The sequence below is a fragment of the Acanthopagrus latus genome, chromosome 9 (genome assembly GCF_904848185.1).
Source record: "Acanthopagrus latus isolate v.2019 chromosome 9, fAcaLat1.1, whole genome shotgun sequence".
NCBI classification, from domain to species: Eukaryota; Metazoa; Chordata; class Actinopteri; order Spariformes; family Sparidae; genus Acanthopagrus; species Acanthopagrus latus.
Window position 1 is genome coordinate 7,841,233 of NC_051047.1, and position 26,601 is coordinate 7,867,833.

The window sequence follows — 26,601 nt, forward strand, 5'->3', positions numbered from 1 at the left end:
TGCACCACTTCACTTTCATCTTCTTTTCTAACAGAACATACGTTATATCCACTCAATCTTTGGAAGTATTGCATTTAAATGTTGGTTTGGCAGGGGGGACAGCAAACCAGAGACATTTGTATGATCAAAAACCTACCTTTGAAGACACACTCATTTTGACTATTCTGCTAAGGTTTGAGCAGGAACGCTATGTGAATTACTGAGTAATGAATGAATTGCTGAGATCAGAGATAGGATGAAATATACTGAGGCTTTGATGTCAGAAAAAAGCAATTCATTAAGGTTTCAGATAAATTGCTGGATCTGTACCCATTGGTGTTAATGTAAGCAGCTCAGTCAAGGTATCTCAAGCTCGTCCACTATCGTGAACTTAAACAAAGATATTGCTGAGTGATACAGATGCTTCTTGGCAAACCTCTGGAAGAACAAAGAGACGAAATCCGTCTCACTCTGATATTCATGTCATTCCAACCTGGAGACCTGAGCAGCTGATCAGCTGTACAGCAGCATGATAAAGAACATATGGCAGATGCAGCAGCTAGAGGCAGATAGAGGAAATGATACAGGAGGGAAAAAAAAGGAAGAAAAGGTGAATGAGCGCTCATCTAATGTATCCACCGCGTGTCCAGTTGCCAAATGGGCCGGTAAGAGTTGCTCTGGGTTTTTTCCTCATCTCCATTTAAGGGTGCAGAGAGTAATTAGATGTGCCTTTAACTGAGCACTTACAGTGGGACCCAAGGTGACTAAATCAAGGGTCATACACATCACACCACACATGAAGTAAAGTAAGGAAAGGAAAGGAAAAATGGTGTGTGAGTGTCTATCAAAGAGGAAATCAAACTTTTACCTACTATACATATTTAAAAGCCAGAGTCATATCTACTCAATACATTTCTGTCGATCATATGTTCAAAGGTGGGCCATTGAAGGTGCTGCCCCTGAAGTGAGAATCCAAATTTAAACTTGCTTCCTGCTGAGTTTGTTCCCAGTTACACAGGAGGTGTTACATAGACACACACACAGTATACACAGAGAGTAGGTCTGATTTAGAATAAGCGTATTGGTTTCTGTCCGTTTACTCTTATAGCCTGTAGAAGCCCTGCAGTGAATACTTTCATAACGGAGTGTGGGTGGAAACACTGGGAACAACTGAATCAGCCCTGACAGAGGAGGAGGATGAGAAGGTGGAGGAGGAAGACGAAGAGGAGAAGGAGAAGGAGAAGTTTTGGTCTTGCTGTTTTGGTCCATCTGTCCAATTTAACTGAGGTGAACCCATTCTATTCTATTTTCAATACATTATAAACCAATCAGATCAATTCTAAATGTTTTAAAATTCAATCATTGTAAATGTACTATAACCCATTGCAATCCTTTCAAAGTAAAATATAACCCATTCCCGCCCATTTAATTGTTCTAGAGCCCATAGCAATCATTCATTAACCCACTATCTATTGTAAATGACCTGTCACCACTTGTGACAGATTCTAAGTACAAAATAACACATTAAAACATAAATAATTATTCTAAATCACTGTAAGTTTCTTATATCATACAAACAATTCTAAACACACTACAATTAGATGTAAAAGGTTCTGATATACCATAACTAACTATTCCCATTCCCATACCCATTCTAAATGACTTACTGGCCATCCTTACCAATTTTAATGTCATATATTCCATCCTAACCCAGTTAAAATGTCTTTTGACCAGCCCTTACCCACTTTAAAAATTCTTAATCTATCCTAAACATATAAATGTCTTATTACCAGTCGTAGCCCAACAACCCAATCTGAATGTCTTATACAGTGACCAATCTAAACCCAGTTTAAATGTCTTACACACCATTCTAACCTAACCTAAATATCTAAATATCTTGAAACACATCCTCACCCAATTTAAATGTTGCATAACCTATTCTAATTTAATCTAAATGCCTTATAACCTGTCTCAGCCCAATCTAAATGGGTTATACCCATACTTACACAATCGAAATGTGTTATACCCACCCATATCCAATTTTAAATGTCTTTTAATCCTTTTAACCCAATCTGAATTTGGTATCACCCAATTCTAACCCAATCTGAATGCTTCACAATTATATTATTCGTTTTGGTTTTACATTTTACATGTACCCAGATCAAGCCAGGCAAGGCCGGGTCAACTGTGTGCGTGTTTTTAGGAAAACACTAGGCTAGCAGTGGATAAGCCTTGCGCCATGTTTCTGCTGCCTGAGTTTGTCCTCATATAGCAGAGCTGTGAGTCAGTGTCTGTATTTATCACTACAGCTCATTATTAAGTTCAGAACAGCATGACACAACACAGTGCTGTAATCAAACACATGTAGCTCAGATGACTGTCTGGATCAGCTGTGATTAGCTGGGAGATTATTTATGATAGTAAATACAGATTAGTGTCTATTTTCAAAGATGGCGTAATGTGTCAGCTCGGCGACCTGCCAAAATGAAAGCTTCGCACTCAATAACAGTGTGCCAGAGAAGATGTCATACCAGCAGATTCAATCTGAACTCCAGCAGACTGTCATTAGTAATACAAACACAAAGGTATTTACACCCACTGTGAAGGAAGCAGGAAAGTATTCATCAACCTACTACTGTCAGAGTTCTTATTAGCAGTACTTAGTATTTAGCTGTAGCTTCCCAAGTTTGACTGACAGTTTGTATCGTACCATGTGCAAAACAGCACAAAAAACGTATTTACTGTACATAATGAGTGCAATCTCAAGCACTTGTTTAACCGGCTGGTCTGTAATACTTCATGACATCATGACAATGTTTGCCCAGTGGTTGGTGATCAGGGGTGCTTCTCCTCTACTGGATCAGGAGTTGGAGGTGATCCAAAGCGTGACTGAGGACTAACTATCTTCTATCAACTTTTCAAATATGTTTTCCACATTAAGCATTGTATTGTGAGACAAAAACTCCTGCCAGACCTCCAAGACCATCTCAAGAATCATTCGACCCCAATAGAGACCTCTAGAAGGACATTCGAGAGCATTCTTAAACAACAAAAGAAGCAACTGACACTGAAAACTTTCCCTCAAGGACCATTTGAACTTCCTTAATGATTACGGGAGATGACTACAATAACCACCTGTTAGACATCAGAATGTCTTTACAAACCCTTGGAATGTGCTCAAGGAGAGGTTAAACCACCTCAAGGACCCTGGACACCCCGACGGAATATTAGAGTCTTCTCCCAGACTCCTTAAGCCTTTACAAATCCCATCACCTCCCATTCGCCACAGTCTGATCTTCAATGTCAGTGTTTCAGTGTCCATCAGCAGTGCACTCAGACACCCGGTGATTTCAGTCGGAATGCTGGCTGTTCAAACTGTACTTCATTTTGTCATTTTTACAGAGTGAATTTACTACAGACTCATATGTAGTGTGAGATGGTTTCAGATATGATCCGTATGAATTGGAGATGTCTTTCAGTATGCGTGAGAGTGACGAATAGTGTGATGACAGAGTCGTCTTAATTCTGTCCTATGAGATCTGGTTACAACATGCACACACACACACACATACACACACACAGTAACCCTTCTGTCTTACAGTAAGTTGCTGTTCTAAGAAGGTGCTATAAATACTGAAACACATCTGCTACTTCTTTCGCATGGAAACAGTCTGTAAACCAGTATGAGTACCAGCCAACAACAGGGTTAAGAGCCAGACAGTTTTTTATTTCAGACTGGTCAGAAGAGCTAACAGATCCGCAAACAAATATTCAGAAAGTTTCCTCACAAGTCTTGCAACAAAACTTTTCTATCTGCAAATCTGAAGAGAAAAATACGGAGTAATAAAACTGCTGAGAGGTTTCAAACCAGAATTGATCTGTTTAAATTAGTTTGATAACAGAACTGGAATTAACACGTTTAGACTAGTGTGGAAACCGTTTGCCTTTTAGGCCACTCTGATACTAGAACTGACTTTCTTAGAACAGTCGGATGCAACTAGCACTGTTTTGTTCAGTCTGATACTGGAAACCATACCATATTTACATTTACTCAACACTGGGATATCATTCTCAGATTATACATCCATTTTTTTCAATACATAGTTACAGAGGTGGGAAACAAGCTTTAAGACTTAGCACGCTATTGAGCTTTGTCATGAACAGGACACCAATTTCACAAAGTTTTTTTTCTCACAGTGTACACATACCACCCCTTTTGTGGGGCAGTTTATACTCCGGAGGAGGTTAAAGGCCCTATGCACCCTCAGGTATCCTGACTGACGAAGATCTGTGTTCAGGTCGAAGATTAGCAAAGCTATGCTGGACACACTCCTCCTCCATTTTGGAAGGTCAGCCCAGCTTGCTATTTAGTCAAAAAGTCATCAAAATTGAGCTTGATGTTCAATAAATCTCACTATTTGTCTTTGCGCTCAGAGGCAACTCATGGCGATTCCACTGAAATTAACAGGTTGCGCTGAACTTCACAGTTTTAAATGCTGATCTGATCAGAACTTGAATAAAACAGATACAACCGGACCATTTCACAGTTCTCGAAATTCAAAATGATCAAAGTTTCTTTGATCTCTCCTGGTGCAGTGTTTGCTGACCTCAGCAGATGCTGAGATGAAATGCTCTATAAATTCATTCTGAAGCCGTTCTTAATTCATTTGCTGCTGGTTAGCCCGGTGTGATCTGCAGCGGTAAGATTTATGATACAGGCTGCAGCCAGGGTCATCTCTGGTATTCACACTAGAGGTAAGATCTTTAGCCCGAGCCCGAGCCCGACCCGGCCCGAAATTCGGGTCGGGTCGGGCCTAAAATGTCAATCATTACGTTCGGGTCGGGTCGGGCTCGGGCTTCTCTCTCGCTGACTTTTTTTAAAATAAATATATGTTTATAAAAATGTATACTAAAACGATGTGTGGATACTAAACTAAGGAATACTTGTTGTAAATAAATAATTTGGATAAAACAGAGAAGGCGGCGCTGTAAGGTAATTGCTATATAACTACTACTAAACAGGAGGCGCAGAGCAAGAGCACGCTTTGCGCACGGCTTTGCGGACATTTCGTGAACGTAATCTTCCCTCCGCGAGTCCACATCTATTTTGACCAGATATCCCCGATATGGAGCACCAAGAAATCAAAGATAAACTTAAGACAGGGGAACTGAAAAGGCAAACACGCACCGCCGGTAAGAGTGACGTGTGGAAAAATCTTGCGTTTTTTTCTGCCAAAAATACTATGGGATAAATTGAAATTTCGGGTTTGCTTCGGGCTCGGGCCTGCAAATCAAGTTAATTGGTCGGGCTCGGGCTGGGTCGGGCTTTAATGCCTGCGGGCCTGGGTCGGGTCGGGCTGGATTTTTTAGACCCGATCTTACCTCTAATTCACACCTCACACCTACGCACATAAACATATTTATATATATACACACACACACACACACACACACACACACACACACACACACACACACACAGTGAGTTCTGCTTGGATGCTCATATGATAAAGACGTAAAGAGTAAAACTTCACACAGTGCTTTGCTGTACCCTCAGATGCACAGTGAACCTTCTGTAACTGATCTGACCCACAGAGATCTGTGTCATCTGTCACAAACCACCCCATATATTAGCCAGTGGGTATGGTTACTAAGAAGTGTGTCTGATACTTAATCCCACACCCCTCCTCCTGTTATATATAAATCCAAATGGGACTGATTCATTTACACACAACTTTTCAGTTATTTGCAGGAACTGGGACAGGGAACATCTGTCGTCCTTCCTGCAGGTTCAAGCTTGTTTGTATATGCGATGTGACCAAACATGTTTAAGACAATTAAAAGTGCTCTGCTTGGAAAAATAATATTTTTTGTTTCAATTCACTGCTTAAATATTCAATATGTATTCTATTTGAACACATTCGAAAACTAGAATTGTTAACAGTAACAACATTGAGGTGTTTCAGGGTGCACTCACACTAGGCATTCCGTACCCTGGCCGAGCACAGTGCACTTCCTTGTCCCTGGCCTGGTTAGAAGAGGTGTGCTTTGTCATGGTGCGGTTGCTCATGCAAGCATGAGCATCAGTGTACAACATGAATATAAGAGTAAGCTCATACCCATTAGGCCAAGAAATCCAGGAATGTGAAAGGGCCGTCTATGACCAAAATGACATTAAATAAGCCACAAAAAAGTCAAAGTTAGTGTTGACATTGTGCCGAGGCTGCGCTATGATGAAATGGCGTTTCTACAAGAGGTAACTGTGCTCAGGCCCAGCTGCAGCCAGAGCAATGTGAGTGCAGGCCAGTAGGGGACAACTGTGCTTCGGTATGGTACTGAACAATATGACTAAGTATGGATGCACCCTTACAGACTTTAGCTGCAGTTAATTACTGCTTGCTCATTTAGTCTTGCAGCTCACGTTTGCTGCCCTATTAGCTGACTAATGTGACTGTCCCCGGGTTACCAGGAGCCAAACCTGGCAAGAAAACCACCTTGGTAATGTGTTCCCTACGGCCAACCAACCAACCAACAAATGCACACGGCTACAGTTAGCTGCAGTTGGTGCTAACTCTGGTTATATACTGCCCCCTATTTGTTTTTGAGTAAGAGTTGGACAGGTGGCCAACTCTCACACATTGCCCCAATGAAGACGGCAACAGCTTATAATCTATCAATTGAACAACTCAATATGTTGCTCAGCGTAAGTATTTCTGGGTGGAAGCATGTGAACAGGTGGACTGCCCAAATAAATCTAATGAAACACTCAACTCAGCTACATATAAAGAAGTGGAACACTGACACACACACACACACACACACACACACACACACACACACACACACACGCACACACACACACACACACACACACACACACAAACAAACATTGCTAGGTAGGTGTAATTAAAATAAAACTAGCACATAGCAACCAGCTGGCCGATAACAACTCGTGTTTCCACTGCACGATGCACTTCTTATGTATGTGTGTGTGTGTTTGTGTGTGTGTGCTACTTTTGGGAACACAAATCAAGCACCAGCCACAGACTAGCTAATTGGGGTGCAATTGGGGTCAAAGCTGCGTCCCCAATTTGGAAACAAAGATTTGTGGGTCAGTGGTCAAGGTTAGGGTTAGAGTAAGGGTTAGACAAGTAGTTCTTAGGGTAAAGGCAAGACTCCAGGAAATGAATGTAAATCTGTGTGTGTGTGTGTGTGTGTGTGTGTGTGTGTGTGTGTGTGTGTGTGTGTGTGTGTGTGTGTGTGTGTGTGTGAGAGAGAGAGAGAGAGAGAGAGAGAGAGAGAGAGAGAGAGCTCTGTGAAACAGTAATACTCTTCCTGACACTCTATATATGTTGAAGCAGATATCAAAGTGCCTCAGTCATACCAGCTCTGAATAACAGAGATACTTTGATATCCTGTAGCAGGCATGGAGTCTGTTCATCAACATGGCTCTTTTGTTGTCACACCGACTACAGACTTTAACACAGCGTTACAGGAGAGGGAGATCAACATTGGTGTAGTCTTTTGCATCTTTGATTATAGCTGTGCTGAGCTGACCTTTGAGGGAACAAAGAGCCAGAAAGTCCAAAGTAGAGAAGGATATAGTAGCTGTGCTGGGGTCAGCTAGGTTGCATCATCCAGCCTGATGGCTTTATCACGTTTAGCTTCATCACCTGCCAGTGACTAAAAGTGAATATTAACAATATTTTTTTAATAAATGTATTGAAGTAAAAAGAACAACATTTGTAGGGGGGATTTTTAGGATACAGTCGTTTAATCCTGGGCCTTGAGATGTTTTTCTGCCTCAACACACCTGATTCAAATGTATGGGCTGTTATCAGGCTTCAGCAGAATCAGGTGTGTTGGAGCATGGAAACATCTAAAACATTCAGGGCAGGGGGCCCTGATGGCCAGGACTGAAGAACGGTGCAGTAACAGAAAAATAAAGTCCTCCCAAACTGTATCAAAGTTACAACTCTTGAGGAAGTACAGCAGTTACAGTAAAATCATGAGGAACCCAAATCCCACGGACTGAAATCAGTTGTGAGTAAAAGCAAAGATGCTCTTTGTGACTGACTGGCACATTTTAGCCATCAGCTCACAGGGGTCAGCTCAACCAGGCCCAGCTGCCTCCCAGGGAACACAGCTGGATGCCAGTTAGAGACGGGATACAGTACCGAGTTGATGTACAATGGCTCCGATTAGGACTATGACTCAGGGGACGAGAAGACACAGCTGGCAGCGAGGCAGGAGATAACTGCAGCAGGAGGGCAGTTAGAGAGAGTCAGGCATCAGCAGCACCCACTGTCACATCTTACTTTGTGTACTGAGGATTTATTTTGATTTATTTTTGATACATCTGGAAAGACACACCAAGACAAGGTGAGTTCTAGTTTGTTTGCACTGAGTTTGAACAAAGTGTGTTTTACGATGAGTTAATGAGGCAGCCATGCTCATACTACTTGGTTAACAGAGAGAAACTTGAATTCAGAGGGTGTTTGGTTGTAATTTTTCCTTTCAGTAAGAGAATTAGTAAGAGAAAAAATATCTACTTTATTGATGTTTCTGATTCTATGTTTACTTAGTATTCTACAAAAGAGAGATGTATCACTGCTTGAGGTACAGTGCAGTCTAAGGAGACAGAATGGGCTGAGGCTATCTTGTTAGCACGCCAACTTCAGTAGGCATTTCTCCAGCACGGTGCATCAACGTCTATTATATAAAGTCAACACTGCCACGTCTTCACATTCTGTTGGTTTAGTGAGCGGTGTACTGGAGATGACTCGCGTGAAGGAACATTTCCTTTGTATGGTCAGTGTCAGAACATCATCATCCAGACTGTTATCACAACTTCATTAGCTCGTCATCCACCTCAGCAGAGAAAAAGAGCAACATCTGGAGCCGTTCATCAGACTACAGTGAGCTGAGGGGATGGAGTTGAGGTGAAGCCGACAGCAGCACAGACACTTCTCACAAAGACAGCAGGAAGTGATGAAGGCTCGTGATGAGGAAAAGGAGGATGGCGATAAAGATGACCACACTGATTTAAATGAGAGGTTCCTACCTGACCAAGACTTCTTTTTCTCTCTTTATCTCGATCCGGGGGGGGGGGGTTACTTTTTTCTTTTCTACTTTTCTTCCCCTAATTATTTACTTATTCTGTCGTCTACTGTACCCGCCAGTTCACGGTCCGTCTTGTGCTCTCGTCTTTTTACTAACCCAAAGAGCAACAGCCAAACACACCCACCACTCACTGTGTGTGTATGTGTGTGTGATAGAGAGAGGGCGAGAGAGAGAGAGAGAGAGAGAGAGAGAGAGAGAGAGAGAGAGAGAGAGGGAGGGAGAGAGAGTGGATCAGGTGACTGCAGCAAGAGTGGCATGTGTCATCGCTATCTGAACCCCCAAACCCTGAGTGTCAGGTGTGTGTTTCTGTGTGTGTGTGTCTGTGTTACTTCTTCCTTAATCCCCTGCTGCCATTTCCTCCAGAGAGAAGAAACCCTATCCCTTGGGACGAGAGAGAGAGAGAGAGAGAGAGAGAGAGAGAGAGAGAGAGAGAGAGAGAGAGAGAGAGAGAGAGAGAGAGAGAGAGAGAGAGAGAGAGAGACGACCACACTACTTACAGATTATATTGGAGGATTAAAGATTACATTACCCTGTTGCAGTCAGTTCAGTGTGTGTGTGTGTGTGTGTGTGTGTGTGTGTGTGCGTGTGTGTGTGTGTGCGTGTGTGTGTGTGTGTGTGTGTGTGATGAGATCAGAGAGCAGTTGTTGCTTCACACTGTCTCCAGTTACACAAAGCACACTGTGTATGTGTGTGAGAGAGCGAGGGAGAGAGAGAGAAAGAGGCAAACACACACACACTCACACAAACACACACATACACACACAAAAGCATCTGGTTCATAGTTAATATATCAATACACCTTAAAATAATCCAGTTCCAGTTATTCCCTGACAGGCAGGGCAGCTACCAGGGACCTGGGGGGGTGGGGGGGGCAGTTGTACCAGGCCCAGGGTCATGTGAGGGCCTACAAGTCACAAGCAAAACAATCAGCAGCCCTTCAGGACTACCCTCACTGTAACTGACCCCAGCCAGCACTGACAAACCTGCAGTAATAGTGTCAGTATGCTTCAACAGAAGTGCTTATCACCTCTGACCTACCAGGGAGGTCTTGTTTTCACCAGTGTCCAGTTGTTTGTTGGTTTGTCAGCAGGATTATACAAAAACTGCTGAGAGGATCTTGACCCAGAATAGCCCCTATCAACTTCCTGTGTGGAACCGGATAGAGGGACGGACCAGAATTATTTTCTCACTTTCTTATATAATACTGTGAGGTCAGTATTTTCATTCTTTTATAGGGAATAAAACATGAATCTTGATGAAAAAAATCATGCATATTTAGATGACTGGTATACACTGGCAAGCACAAAAGGGGGCTGTGGAGGTATACGTTCTACTGGGTGCCATTCTTACATTAATATTTTATTTGGATCACTGCGTTTGTTGTTAACATTTCATTTGTTTTATCTATGCTGCTTGCTGTTCTGCATTGCCATAAATGCAAAATGTGGTTACAAAGAGTATTAGTGGAAGAAACAAACTGTGTTCTGTTTCTTTGCAAAGCTACATACACGCCACAGCTGGAGCTGTTATTACACAGTTGCACCTGGGGCTTCGACTAATGATCACTTTCATCAGATCACTTTCATCAGTCAGGATAAATTAATTTTCTCGATTAATCAAAATAAAATCCAAAGCCCAGGTTCATATCTTCAGATGTCTTGTGTGTTGCTGTTCTGTGGAGCCTTTACGGGCCTAGTTCTGCCGCGGGACGTCATCACAAGATTTTACACGATCCCTCAGTGGCTTATCACCGCAGAAGTGCTGCAGCTGAAATCACTGCAGCTGGAGAAGAAGCCTGGAAGAACGTCTGATATTAATACACACAGTGATCCTACTGGGAGGAGAACCCATCCCACTACCTCCATCTGCATCTTAAACATTCCTTATCCGAGAGAGAGTGTGGTAGAGCAACATAGACCAAGCGTGATTTAGCTGATGGCAGCATTAGGCATCACACTGCATTATTATTATGCACAGAAACACGCACATTAGCATAACAAGCCTGTATGTGTGTGTGTGTGTGTGAGTGTGTGAGTATGTCTAAGTAGGTCACGTTCAGATCCTTCTTCATCCAAAATAACACACACACACACACACACACACACACACACACACACACACACACACACACACACACACACACACACACACACACACACACATCAGACCATTCAGGAATATGAAGGCAGACAAGGAGAGCTCCAGTCTGGGACATGGGGGAAAATAATAACTAAGTAAATAGTGTAATCATGTCCAAAACAAATCTCCTTAGAACCGATCTAACATTGTGCATTAAGGTGTTAGCAGGAATATTGATGATTTAGCTTTTCTTTGATTTAGATTTACCAGTACTGGCAGAATGTGAGGTTGGTGTCTGTGGACCGTGGACGTGAGCAGGAAATGTAATGGGAATCTGACCTGTACATTATTAAATATCTCCCACTCTGGAATATTTTGTATTGCAAAACGAACAAAAGAGTTTTACTTTGAAATTACTGAACACATGAAGAAAAAAAGAGCCATGTATCTTCATCTGATCTGTCCCATTTGTAAATATTTTTCCAAGAGTGATTTTCATCCCCTTTTTTGTTCCCTTTTTTTCAGTCTTCTTATGTCCGTACTTTTGTTATCAAAATCTGTATACATTCTGCTCAGGTTGTAAGGTCACTGTAGACATGGTAAAGCCCACTGAGGCAAATGTGAGGTGTGATTTTGCCTTTATGAAAAAATGTACTTGACACCAACACTCAACAGTCGAGCAAATGGAACAAGATCAAGATAACTAGGACTTCTATCAAAAAGATAGACTTGTATCTATTGAGAATACACACAGACTTCTAGATTCATCAGCTCTAAAATCACGGCTGGTGAAGTAACCGCAACAAGCTGCTCATCTGTGTTCACTCCAGCAGAAGATTTGTGCCTTCTGGGCAAATTCAGAAGTTACAAGCACTGTATACTTGGAAGGTTTAGAGAAGAATGTACACAGAACACACAAAACATTCACTAGCATGATGCTAACTCATCAGTCAGGCTCAGGTGGGCAGGGCGCTCACTGTCGCTAAGTGCTGTCTCATGGGAAAAATGTAGGATCTCTGTAAATAAATTAAGGAGAATGCTCTAGACCTGCTACATTTGTAAAGTGTCTTAGATGACTTTTTTGTGAACTGGCATTGTATCAATAAAGATTGGACGATTGATTTATTGAATGTTGTATATTTTCAAAGGTTACTTCTGATTAGTCACTCCACAGCATTATTATTAAACCACATATTATGAGCCATGTTTTATTTATCTTTGTCATTTTGTATTACTGTTCAGGAGGTGTTACTGATTGTTACCATGGAAACATGGATCTTAATTCAGCATTAGCCTGCGGATAGAGTTGCTAACTTTATAGGCTGCAAATATGTCGGTCTCTATTTTTGCAAGACAGTTTTATGAAATAACATTAATATAAAAGCAGAATTAAGACACTACAGACCAATCTTAAATATCTTAGTAAACCAGGGCCTGGCAAGCGTGAGCTCTCTGAGCACAACCACACTGAACAACCAAAGAGGCACAATACATATATTGATAAATTGTATTGTTTATGAACTAACAATCTAAAAGAAACAGTGAGGGATGAAGCTCAGGTTTAATGTGTGGAACTAAAAAACAGACACATGCTGGACAAGAGTAACCATTGTGCCTCAGTGTGTGTCTGCGTGCATGTACATGTCTGAGTGTGTATGCAGAGTGTGTGCGTGTGTGTGTGTGTGCGCGCATGTGTGTGTGTGTGTATGCCGCAGAAAAGAAAAAAACACATACGCATACTCGCCCAGATAGAAACACACAGGCACTGTGTTGTGCTGATGAGCAGCAGTGTGTGGGTAATCAAAGCAGTCACGCTATCTATAATGAGAAGAATGTCAGACAGACGGTCCGTCAGACAGACAGGAAGGAGTCACAGATTCAGCGGACCAATCACAGCATCTATTTCTCCTAATCAGATAGACTGCTTTTTTTTTTTTTTCCTGACTGCCGACTGTTTTCGGTGTTGATCCATATCCACGCATCCATAATGTTCATTTAGCTAATGACGATCCAGGAAAACGTCCTCCTCTGTGTGAGGAGAGGCAGCCAGATTAACATATCGAGCGCACATAAGAAGATCATCACATTTATGAGTGAGCATATAAAGCAGGGGATGAGAGGCTGCAGATTTGTGTTGTGGTGTGTAGCAGGGATCTAAAGTGAGCAATTATCTGCCTTCTATCCATGGTGCATTTTACAGGTACAACTCCATCTATATGTTAATGTGCATTTTCAATTTGCACATAAAAATCCTGAGTGGACATCCCGTGATTTGAAGAAAAATGTACGAGTAGTGCACCTCGTTAGGGTAGAAAAGTCGGCATATCAAGAAAGAGAGGATGGCTGACGTGAACACGCTAGCCACATGGCTGTGGGACGGGAGTGTATGGTTTGTTGGTCGGTCGTGCCTGAAAGAACAACTGTTGGATGTGTTGACTGTCATGAAATTTACTATAGACATTCACGGTCTTCATAGAATGAATCCCTCTGACTGTGGTGATCCGCTGACTATTAATAAAGTTCACATTCGTGTTGCTTTGTGAAATATCTCAACAACTCAGCAAACTAACATTTCCCAACATCCTCGGCTTTATTTAGTGTTTCCTGCTAGTCAGAGAATGTGAGCGTTCTAAAATGCTAAACTGAAATAGTGAAAGTGGTCAGCACTATAGCTGGTTAGCACTAGCATGTTAGCATTGTAACCAGGAGCGTGTTAGTGTACTGATATTAGCATTTAGTTCAACGCACAGCTGTGTTTAATACAAACACACAAAAACAGATGCATATCTAATATCTAATGCACCTTGATGCAGCGTTATCAATATCCTAACTATCTCAGACACTAATCGCTTTAGATTACTATCAGAGGAAACAATTTAGAGAGCTCATCTTATCTGTATGGTTTCCATAGTGTTTCACAACACTGATATGTGATTGGTGTTTCTAAATGCTATACCTTTAATATCCTGTAATCTGCTCTTTAATGTATATAAATGTACATTTAAAATTCTAAATTGACATCATCAAATACATAACATTTGTGTAATTCTAAAGCTATTACAAAGATCTTGTCTTGTGAGATGGTCCATTATGGTTAGCCTTCAAGCAAGAATCAACAACACAACATTTACCCCTCAGTAGAATCATTGTGGTTAATTTGTATAAAATAGTCCAAGAAAATTAGATATTTTTACCGATTCTGTCTCTGAGACGATGACAGTTTTCATAGAGGAACAATCATTTACAGACACGCTGTGAGCAGAGAGACTACAACCTCAGTTCAAGTTTCTAGTCCAGGTCATGACTCCTGGGTCATGAAATCCTCCCTATCCCTCTCAAAACTACAGTCACACACACACACACACACACATGCCATGCATGTATAATCAGGCACACGGAAAAAGATGCTAGTGTTGAACACCAAAGTGGCTAAATGTGGAGCTCAAACACAAATAGACAGAAGAAGGATTTCCTACCTCGACTCAGGAAACTACTCCACATCATCGATGGAGAGACAGCTGTCTCACCTCCTCCTCCTCCTCCTCCTGCCCCCGGTCCCCTCTATCATCTGCTCCCCCGATAATAAAAAGCAACAGAGAGAAAACCCAAAACAAACAGCAGAGAATCGCCACCTGACTGTCTGTATATGTGATCGCAGAGGGACATGTGTGAGTGTGTGTGTGAGTGTGTGTGCGTGTGTCGAGGAAGGCGCACACAGCGAGAAAGAGACAGAGTGTACAGTGTACTTGAATCACTGAGGTGATGATATTCAGGGTGAGCGGTGTTGACAGCCCCTCTGTCTCAGAGGAAATCCCTCTTTCTCTGTAGCTGCGCCTGTGTTGCTCACCCACACTCAGCCAGTTCATGGCATTATGATTCAAAAAAAAATTTTAAAAAAGAGGAGAGGAGAATCAGCTTCTCATACACTCTTTTTATATTCAATAGGGAAACCAAAATCAGAAAATTAAAAAACAAACTGTTATTTTAAAAAGAGAGGAGGAGAGGAGAATCACTGTGCCACTGTTTGACTCAAGCATATAGAGCCAAAGTCACGTGGATCCCATGGGACCTTATTTTAGAAAAAACTTTGTAGTGGATGGAGAAAGACAAAAAGTTTTTGATCCCGCTTGAAGGTAAGGTAAGGTACTAAGATTGATGATAAACACAATACATGTGAGCAAGCTACAGGAGCAGCCCTACAATGCTTAAATTATGGGTTTAGTCTTCATAATGACATATTTTCACAGTCTTACCTTTCATTAGTTTTATGGCAAACTGCCACTTTATTGACTTGGAAAATTACTTTTTATTGACAAACATATGTGTGATTCATGACACAAATTAAACTGTATTTGAAAAATGATTTGTCTTTCTCCATCACTACCATACAAAGATTTTCAGAAACAAGGTCAAACGCAAGCAACAAAGCCGACCAATCACAGGGTGAGTAGGGCAGGTCTTACGAGAAGATCTTTATTTTTTCCCATTCCTACAGGCCCTCTGCAAGTTCCACAAGTATTACAAGTTGTCAACCTGTGGTCACAGATGTGGGTCATGTGGACGCAGCATCAGGGGTTCAAATCTGGTCAGATACCAGCCCCCACATGGCCCTCTCCCACTCTGAGCCTATGGTCACTGACATTCCCACTGTACTAGAGAAAAACATCCAGTCAGGAACACTGAGGTTCCTCGTCATTTACATTCTACCCCACAAAAATATACATTTCAGTACCCTCTCCGAAAGACGTCTGACATCACCTTCCTCAGCACACATCTATCACAGAACAACACACTAGACACACATTGGTGTTGTCGTCTGCAGTAACCAGTAACGACTCTGCCCACAACGATCACTGAAAGCTACCAGAGAGGAGAGCGGAGTGGAGCAGAGGAGACACGCTTTTAATATCCTAAATGTTATTAGTCTCATGTAAGTTAATCTCTTCATTTGCTCTGAGCATGTGAATCATGGGAATTCACCTCTTTCATTAGTGACTGATTGTGGATGTGTGTATTATACTAAGTGTGTGGTTCACCGTGTATGCTGCCCCCTAGTGGTAAAAAATGTGACTGAGGAGAAAACACAGTGAGAGCCTGAACCCTGAGCAGCATGTTCCCATCATTTTGTATCACTTCTGTACAATATGTATGTGCCTGATGCAGAGGAATTACAAGCTAAATTATTATTTTTTCCTCAATGTACACAACATCCCATAGATTCATGTTATCAGAGAGAGAGAGAGAGAGAGAGAGAGAGCTCAGGTAAATGCTCAGGTAAATTAGCAAAGAGAGAGAGGAACCGAATCTGGAAAGTTTGTTTCATCGTGAAGCTTAATGTAACTCTGCATAATTCTCAGGTTTAACATAGGGGTCACGGCTAATGGTGACAGAAACAGCACAGGCCACTGATCTAATCTACTGCTGTTTTCATTAGTTTCTTTATCTGCTGTTTTTTTTTGTTTCATTTCTCTGTGAAGAAATGTCCAACCTCGTTAGGTGCTATATAGATAGAGTTTAATATTATATGATCATACATACCTGACTCCTGTATGAAATGGCAGTATGCTCCATGCAACACTTTAAATCCCACTCTTTGTCTGCAAACTATACCGGAGGTCTGTTTAACTTGCTGCGTACTGTAGCTGTGCACCTACACACACAGTGTGGGCAGAAGAACTTCACCACATTTCGGAGGAAAATATGGTACTTTTTACTTCTGCACTGTGCATGATTCTACATTTACCTGACAGCTATAGTATATTAAGTATGTGAAGCATGAAAAAATGATACTAACCTCCACTTTCACCAGCAAGGCCAATGCTGTTTACACATTAATGCATCAGTATTAAAAAAAACAGTAACATATTATGACCCATCGTTCTGCACCATGAATACTTCTATTTTGATATTGTAAGTACGTTTCTTTTTCCACTTTTAGGTACATTTGATATTTTACTGGTTAAATTGGAACAACTTTGAGAAATAGAACTAATGGAATATCATTGCACTATTGCACCGATACCTCAATTTAAATAAGAAATCTCTGAGTACCTTTTCTCCAGTCATGTATCATTTACATTTTTAAGTGCTGCCAGTTTGAGCTCTTAAGTTTGATTGTTAATGTAAGAAAAAAATACAAGAAAAGAAATAAAGAGATAGAGATAACATGACTTGACTTAACATTCCCTTATTTATCCCTGTATCTAGGTTATCTCTATGGCTTGAGTAACACAAAAATCCATTCAAAATAACTGAATTCAGCAGTTTTAGCATGAACATCATCAATTGAGGAGCACACAGATCACGCCGTCTTGCCCCCTGTAGCACACCCGTTTGTATTGGCCATGATGTCATCTGACCTGACTGCTGATAGGCTGCTCACCCGGGCAGGTCACTGCCACACACACACACACACGTACACCACTCAGCCTGAATGGTCATGTCTCTCTCTCTCTCTCTCTCTCTTTGTCTATTACGTGATACTCGCTCAACTATGAAAAGCTCTTTGGTCAGAACCCATCTCCACTAGGCCAAGGCTAGGCTAAGTGTCTGTGTGTGTGTGTGTGTGTGTGTGTGTGTGTGTGTGTGTGTGTGTGTGTGTGTGTGTGTGTGTGTGTGTGTGTGTGTGTGCGTGCGTGTGCGTGTGTATGCGTGTGCGTGAATGCGCATGCATGTGCGTGTGTGTGTGTGTCCAGTAGAGAGAGATTTAATCTTTAATCAGTGTTATTGTAGCCTGTACAGTGATATGGACACACAGCATGTAATTAGAGCTGCTCTCTGTGTGTGTGTGTGTGTGTGTGTGTGTGTGTGTGTGTGTGTGTGATTGTCTTTCCGTTATGTGTCTTTCTTGACAACATTATCCCATGTACTGTAATTAGGTATGTGTATATATGTTCATTTTGGACCTTTGTTTTATAGAGAATTTATTTTTCCAGTTCAACACATGATTCAGTTCTGCTGAGGGAATAAAATGGGGCAGATTTCCAGTGGAAGTTCTGCTTTGAGTTTTCAATCAAGTAAAATAAGGACAAACTGGAGCGTTATGATGTCATCACAGCAGATTATTTAGAGGGTACACTATGGACAAACATCAAATATAATGTAGCAAATCGATGCAAGCTAATCTAGCGACGTCTTTGAGAAATGTCAGTGCGGTTTCAGAGCAGCGCTCTGCCCCAGTTTAATGACCTGCTGCTGTCTGCTCCACTTTAAGTCCTTTACATCTCATAGCACATACTCACTCTGTTGACCAGCAGTTTGACTTTAAAAACTGGGTCTGAATCACTGAAGAAGCTCCGAAACTGTTCCAGTCACATCTCATCACAGAACCAAGGAGGGTCCTGCCATGTGCACAATTCTGACTATAATTTCAGCAGCAGCAGGAAGTGCTGAGAAACCTGCTGCAATGATTAAACATGAATAATAATAACAATACAAATTATACTTTGATATTAGTTCCACATTTTGGGAAATAATTTTAGTTGAGCTCTGGAATAGAAAATGCATACCACTCACATGTCTGTTGTTAATTATGAAGCAGCCAGTTTAGCTATCAGTGTAGCTTAGCATGAAGATGGGAAAGAGGGAAACAGCATGGCTCTAATCATATGTAAAGAAATCCACCTACCAGTGCCCCTAAAGCTCATCAGTTAACTATATATAAACTGTTACTGTACTGTTTAATCTTTACAGCAACTGTAGTGTAAAACTGACAAAGTGTGTCTTTCAGTTGTGAGCAGTGACTAAGTGAGTCCACACGAGGCATTTGTGCCCTTCAAGATCATTTTTTTGAGTATTATTTCATCTTGCAATTACAGAAATGCTGTTTCCTGTATCAGCACATCCATTTCAACTAACATGGATATTGTTAAAAAAAATTAACACTACAAATAAAGAGTTATGCAAACAATAGAATGATGGGACTTTTGACACTTTGCAGTGTAGCCCCAGTAAACCTAAAACAGTGCTAGTGTTCAGAGATTCAGACATAATCATATGAGAACTGTAACTCCACTTTCAAACCCCATACAATGCATTCTGTGAACGCAGTCTGTAAATATTTACAAATCATAAATATCATATCACTTCATATTTGAAATTATATCATGACTGTGGTGTTTGTGCTTATAATTGGCTTTAATTGAAGGAGGTTTTACATCCATGTTCCATGAACAGGGTGTGTATAGGACCTGCTGCCATGTTATTGCTGTTCGGCACCGTTGGGGGATAAAATATGAAAATCTCTTAGTCATTATTTATTTCAAATACAATACTGGCGAGCAGTGATACTACTGTGATCAAGGCTAAGTCTACAGCCACGCTAACAGCTCTGTGAGCCTGAACTAAGGCGGTGCTTTCCAACATCTAGCATGTTCACAACAACCATTAAAGCATCAAGATTCATCACCTGGGAACCATGAAGGTCTGTACCAAATTCCAAACAACATACAGACATTGCCATCTTTGGAACCATGCTGTTAATATGACTAAAAATGGCTTGTAACGTGACTGACGGGTGTTTGGGCGGAGCTAAGGATTCCCATACAGAGAATGAGTATAAAACAGCAGCTATGATCTGAGTTAATGCAGGGTCACTTTATCTTTTTAGGGGTCAATCTGAGATCCATCAAATACCAACTCTGACCTCTCCCAGGCTGCAGCAGCTGTCGATGATGGACGAGCCACAGTCATTTTGCAGACAGTCAGGCTCTACAAATGAATGTCCTGTTTAGCTCTGAATGTTCTGTGACAACTTACATCGCTCTTTTGGATTAAGAGCACAGATTACTGACTAGGAATTTTTTCCCATGTAGGTACAGGATGTGCACATGCGTGTCAGCCGTAGTCCTTGTGGTCTGTTCCAGTGGAGCTTTCAACACATGATGTGAGGTGACACAAACATCTCATGTATCGTTGCTGGCGCAGTACACCAGGAGGACTAGATGCAGTAAGAGCGCTGGTTTTACCTGCAGTGGTGCTTGCTGGGCTGCTGATGCCTGGACTGGGTCCTGGGGTCGAAGTTAGTCCTGCAGGCTGGGAGCTGATCCCCGTGGCCTGGGGAAGACACCTAGACTGAGCCCCTGCTGGATTCAAAGACATTGAGACTCATTAGAAAAAAGACTTGATGATGATGTACTACTGCTCATCTGTTGCTGCTGCTACTGCAACTTCAATTACTAAAACTACTACCGCTGCCTCGAGTTCTGCTACCCAACCTCAAAGTAAAACATGGGACAAAGAATAAGATGAAGCTTCAAACAAATAGTGATGGCTGAAATACAGCAGATATAAAGCAAAGATATAGCTGTATGTCTTTGGCAGCAGCAGTCAGATTAGGGGATGCTTGGTCTTGACGTGCAGGCAGAAAATTTGTGCATTCACTTGCAAGGACACAAAAGTCTGAGAGCATTTCCTCTAAACCTTGGCTAGTAATATTACTTCCACTGCTATTGCTGATGCTACAGATACTGCTAGTCGTCTTCTTGTTGTAAACAAAAAGTCCTTTCCTCAGTGGTTTTTGTCCACTTTTATTTTAATAACATTTGCCTCAGTGGTTGTTAAGCTTGCTCAGATAGCATTGCGACTAAATTTTCATGACAGTAATGATCATCATGTACCAACCTGCTGTCTGCTGTCCAGTCTCCCCAGCCTGGAGCTGTCGCACTCTCCGAAGGTGAGACCGGCCATTGTAGTGAATCTGGGCCTGACTAGAAGAAGTCAGTTGCAGGTTACACACCTCGCACAGCGAGTAGGCCCCACCCTGACCTGGAAGACAGCAACAGGCATAAGTTGGACTGAAGGAAACAGCTACATAGATGAGTCAGACTGAGGAAGAAAACTACAAGAATGAGTCAGACTGAGGGAGAAAACTACAAGGATGAGTCAGACTGAGGGAGAAAACTACAAGGATGAGTCAGACTGAGGAAGAAACTTCAAGGATGAGTCAGACTGAGGGAGAAAACTTCAAGGATGAGTCAGACTGAGGGAGAAAACTACAAGGATGAGTCAGACTGAGGGAGAAAACTACAAGGATGAGTCAGACTGAGGGAGAAAACTACAAGGATGAGTCAGACTGAGGGAGAAAACTACAAGGATGAGTCAGACTGAGGGAGAAAACTACAAGGATGAGTCAGACAGGTTATAATAAAAGAAGATGGTGCTGAGTATTGGTTCTGAAACATGTCAATCACCTGGAGAAGCAGTCTGCTGGACTGAGAGACTGATGGATGTAGCTGTGGATCTGTCCATCAGCTCTTGACACATTCCACTGAAGGCAAAGATCTGCCCACTCTCCAGGAGCTGAGAGGGGCTGAGAGGAGTCTTCATCCCTGAGGAAGAGGAGGAAAATGAGACACAGACATGAATGTCAGTCACTGATGTTGAACGTCCTTGATACTCATTTATTTTCTCCCATAGCACAGACTTGTACAGAAGAAGTTAGGAATAAGCACAAAGAGCTAATTGGGACTGACTATTGCTAGCATGTGATCACAAAGCCTAACTTCTTAAACCGGTTATTTTGTGAAAGACATGGGGGGACAATGCTGCCTGTAAAAGGAGGACAGTACTAGGCTTCTACCATCTACATCCAGTGAGTCAGACTAGTAATCACCTAAAAGGAGACACTCTATGTGGGACATTCAGGTGGACAGACGGACAAGAGTGAGGCCTGAATGACACCGGATGCTGAGTGTGAAGCACCAAACGCTCACAGGGAGAGTGATGAAGTAATGAGTAAGAGGATAGAGGAAGGATGACATATGTGTGTGAATCCAGTGTACAGTGAGTGTGTGCGTGTGTGTGTAGGTCAGTCCATGACTGTGTCCATCTGTTGTCTTTTCAGCTCTGCCAAGTCACATGACCTCTGACTGGACACACACACGCACTAACATACCCTCTCAATATTTTAATATTCAGTTAGCTTTATTCCCATTACCTGCATACACAACTACTGTATACACACGACTTTAAACTGACTTTGGGGATCTGGATCAGATTTGGATCACCTCAGTAAGGTTGTAAGGTCACACCACTGGCTGATGGCACAGGAGAAATTGTTGCAGAATGATATTTTCATTTCATTGTATGGTACAGCAGCTGCTGCTGCCATATGGCCGGTACTGACGGGGAGGTCTAGGTCCCCACATCTCTACTATCAGCGTCAACACACCAGCTCCACCAGCTATGATGATTGGCTAACATTAAAGCCCTCTGAGGCAAATTTGTCATTTTGAGCTATCCAATTCCCTTGAACTGACTTGACATTTAGCCAATCAGGAAGCCACTGGTTTTCTATGGCCAGGGGTCAGCCTTCAGCGTCTACTGAGAAGCTTCCGTCAGCTCTGGCACAGTGTTTTACTGGTGGTTTCAGTGGCAAAGTGTCTGAATATGTGGGGAAGCAAGCAGTCTGTTATTTCATTCACCCCTGGTTCAAGAAGCAGTCGTTCCATTCATTTTTCCCATGGAACTCTCTTATCAGTACAAAAGATTAACAATCATGTTGAAAAAGATCTGGCTCTGTTGGAAAAGGTCAAAGGTAAAACATGTAGAGAAGTTCAAATCCCAACATGCATTTTGACAAGAAAACATCCAATCACAGAGCTGAAAGTTCTTTAGGTGCACTGCTGATGGCATGAGGAAGTTTAGGATTACAGCGTAGAGGAAAGTGATTCTACAATCTGCATGAAGTCAGTAACTGTGGTGCTGTGTTTTACTGCAGATACAAACCAATTTGAATTTGCTACAACCAATGAACAACTCTAAATGTATAAATCTCATTCATGTTTTGTGCTTTCATCCCATCAATTACAAACATTTGACTAAGATTAGTCACTTTTCTGATTTTATTCCAAACTGGCAATTAGTTTGAGATGTCGTTGTTTGAGAGATATCAAAGAACACAAAATAAGCACAACTGCATGTCAGATAGGTCGGACCACTGTGTTCAATGATATATGTTTAAACACAGTTGAAGATGACAACAGAAATATAAAAAAAGCTTTCCCATCTGCAATGATGTCAAGCCCTGAAACATCTGCTGTTGTTAACACCACAGACATACAGTATATACGCAGAGGCTGCATTGACTCGCTGAACCATATGTCAACATTGATGCCATATTGGATGTGAAAAAATGTGGATTTCTGACTAAAAAGCACAGTTTACATTTAACACATTTTGATCAGTTGTTTTTATATTGAGTTAAGTAACAATAATGACAACCATTGAGACAAAAATGTCAAAATAAGACACTGCAACTGGCAGTGAGTCTGCTTTCTTTTACTTACATTACTGCATGACAGAATAGACATATTTTATTGCATGCAATAACATTTCATTGTAAAAAAAAAAAAAAAGAAGAATTTTTTACTATGTAATATTCTTGTATGCAACATAATAAGTGTATCATTTTCTGTCATGAGTAAATCACTTCACTGATAAAAGAAAAGAAAATATTCATTTGTACACTTTGTTCACTTTTTGTCTCAATGATCACTTTTACTACATAAATGAACTTAAATGAATATAAATCAGCGAACATGAAAATGATTAATCAAAATCAGTTAAATGTAAATGTTAGTGCTTTTTTATAAGGAAAACCCACATGTTTCATGTCCACTTGTATTTGTTTACAGGGCAGACCTGCCACATCCAATATGGCAGATGTGCTACTGTGGTGCGGCAAGGGGCCAACACAGTCAATGCAGCGTCCACGTATATGTGCCCGTGGTTAACACAACATCACAGTAATCTGGTCCATATAGAGACCTGACATCACTTCCTGTTTAGCCTCTGCTCCACTTTCTTCTGTTGCTCAGTACAATATCTCACTACTGGCGTCTTTTATCTGCCTTTGTGGAAAAAGTGAAACATGTTCCTGAGTTTTACTTTCTATATCCAGTGTGCATCTTCTATATAATTCACTGGATAATTTCAGTACAATATTTAACAGAAAATAATAATAAAAATGGATTCATTATTATAAGAAATAAAATAAATAAATAATGACAGCTCATATGGATGTTAAAGCTGTTTAACCTACACTGGCATTGGGCCTCTGGGTAATGTTGTCACTAAAATGCTGCTAAAAACAGAAATATTAGATAAACTCTGACATCACATCATCCTTTTTGACTTGTCCCAGTCTAAAATGAGTGAGTGGAACACATTATTTGAGGTGTGTGGAAGAGATGGGAAGATCCTCAGGTTGCTGTCTTGTGAGACAAACACACAGAGGAAATGTGAGAGAAATGTCATGTAGGGAGTTAAACCATTTATATCTGATGGTCATTAACTGGTTCAGTTATCAGGAGAGTTTCACACTTCCTCTCTCCCTCTAACTCTCCTCCAGCTGGCTGTTAGAAGTTGACTTTATGTTCTGCAGACAGCTGGTTAATCTGCCACTGTGATGAATTAGCCACAAAATACACACACACACACACACATACACACACACACACACACACACACACACACACACACACACACACACACACACACACACACACACACACACACACACACACATACACATACACACACATACACACAGACCGAGAGAGAGCCAGCTTATGCTGACATCAGCTTTAGTGAAGGCAGGATTAAATATATCTGCTCTATTGAGCTGGGAATTACACACCACACACACACAGGTGAAAACACACACACACACACACACATAGGTACATATGGCAAGAAGCAGACAAAGAAAAAGCAAGTCAGTGAACCAAGCATTCAGCATCAAAGTGAAATGAAATATGTGTATTTACCTTTTCTGTGTGTGTGTGTGTGTGTGTGTGTGTGTGTGTGTGTGTGTGTGTGTGTGTGTGTGTGTGTGTGTGTGTGTGTGTGTGTGTGTGTGTGTGTGTGTGTGTGAGTGAGAGAGAGAGAGACAGAGAGAGTCTAATCCAAGCTGACCAGGCAGTCAGTAATCAGAGAGGCCAGCTGTGGGTTATAATCCCCTCCACACACACACACACACACACACACAAATACAGACACTAAGAGGCAACAATATGATTCCTGATTGAAGAGAAAAGTCTAATACTTTCCTCAGTGTCTGCAGGTCAGTACTCCACATCGACCTGGAGAACTATATGCTTCATTCTTTGAAGAGCTTGGAGACACTCAACAGAGTGTGAAGACACACTTCAGTGAGGTTTCTGTCACACCTACACCTTTTCAATGTCATTACAGGGTGAAATAGATATAATATCATATCTAAAGCTTTTCATACTGTTGATAACTGCACTTCAATTTAACTATGCAGTCTCAGTTTGGATGTTTTCCTCAGAACTCAGTTTAAGCATAACTGTCTGGTAAAACAGGTCATCTGTGTCCTGCAAATCTTGGGATTAATAACAGGGCATTTGCACATGACAAAGTCTTGGATGCCTTTGGCTCATTGTCAAGTCAAAATATGTCAAGATAGCTGTCTGCCTCTAACATTCTTCACACATATCTACATTACCTCAATCATGCAGTGAATGCTGACTAAACAAAATGAGTTGTATTCTCAAAAATGACTGATCCTTTATCCGACTAACGTTGTGAAGGATAGAATCCATGACGCCCACTATAGTTCTTACATTTCAGTGGCCTAACTGATGGTCATGGCCATGCTTGTGGTGCTGAAGTAGAAGACACAGCATGAAAAACTTATTTTTTTTTGAGTAAATGCTCTTACAAGTGTGATGAGTATAGAAAGTCTGTAGCTCTCACTGAACTAACACCTCCATCAAAAATAAACAACTCACATGGTGGTCACAGTCACAGTCAGATTATAGTCATTGGATATAGTATCTATAACTTGAATTTCTGAATATCAAATGATCATCAGCAATCTTCTGTACTGGTCCCAGTTATATTTGCAACATGATTTGGTAAAGCTATGTTTGATTTGAGAGAGAACATTTATCTAATACTGAACTTGGACAGACTTCCTAAATGGGCTTGAATGAATTTTAGAAGATTGTAAGACTTGCATGTCTTTGAATTTACCTATTGATGTCATGTTATGCACGCAAGGACTGAACTCTGTGCCACTTCAGGGCATAAACTACATCCAGCTACTTTTTTGAAAGGCAACAGCATATTTCAATTAAATGTATCCTCCATCCAATCTCACACCTGCAGTGGAAAATCATCTCATTTGCTGAGCAAAATTATTTTACGATAGAAATGATCTCATTCTAACCACTGGCCGGTCCACTCACCAAGATGTACTACCATTAATACTATTTGACTATTGTCAGGTGAAAACCTTTTACGACCCATATGTATGTCAGCTTTACAGGAACTAACGGGCGAGTGCAGTGTGTGTGTGATTGTGCAGCGGGCTATGAAAGCTTTCAGCAGCCATTATTCAGGTCTGAAGAATGTTTTCAACCCACACAGGGGTTTTATCCACCAGCTTATCTG

The 26,601-nt window shown here is 41.3% G+C and overlaps 1 protein-coding gene across 3 annotated transcripts in view; it reads right to left on the bottom strand.

Annotated features, from left to right (window-relative positions):
- Positions 1-26,601, bottom strand: part of znf385b (zinc finger protein 385B) — a 54,003-nt gene that overhangs the window by 11,660 nt on the left and 15,742 nt on the right. For 2 of the 3 annotated variants that reach the window (XM_037108606.1, XM_037108604.1), the window contains exons 2-4: positions 21,372-21,509; positions 20,803-20,946; positions 20,148-20,264 (exon numbers count right to left, since the gene is read on the bottom strand). In XM_037108606.1, the coding sequence (XP_036964501.1) occupies positions 20,148-20,264; positions 20,803-20,946; positions 21,372-21,507 (397 nt within the window). In that variant the 5' untranslated portion in view covers positions 21,508-21,509. The remainder of the gene's footprint in view (positions 1-20,147; positions 20,265-20,802; positions 20,947-21,371; positions 21,510-26,601) is intronic. The other variant, XM_037108605.1, reaches the window with a different exon arrangement.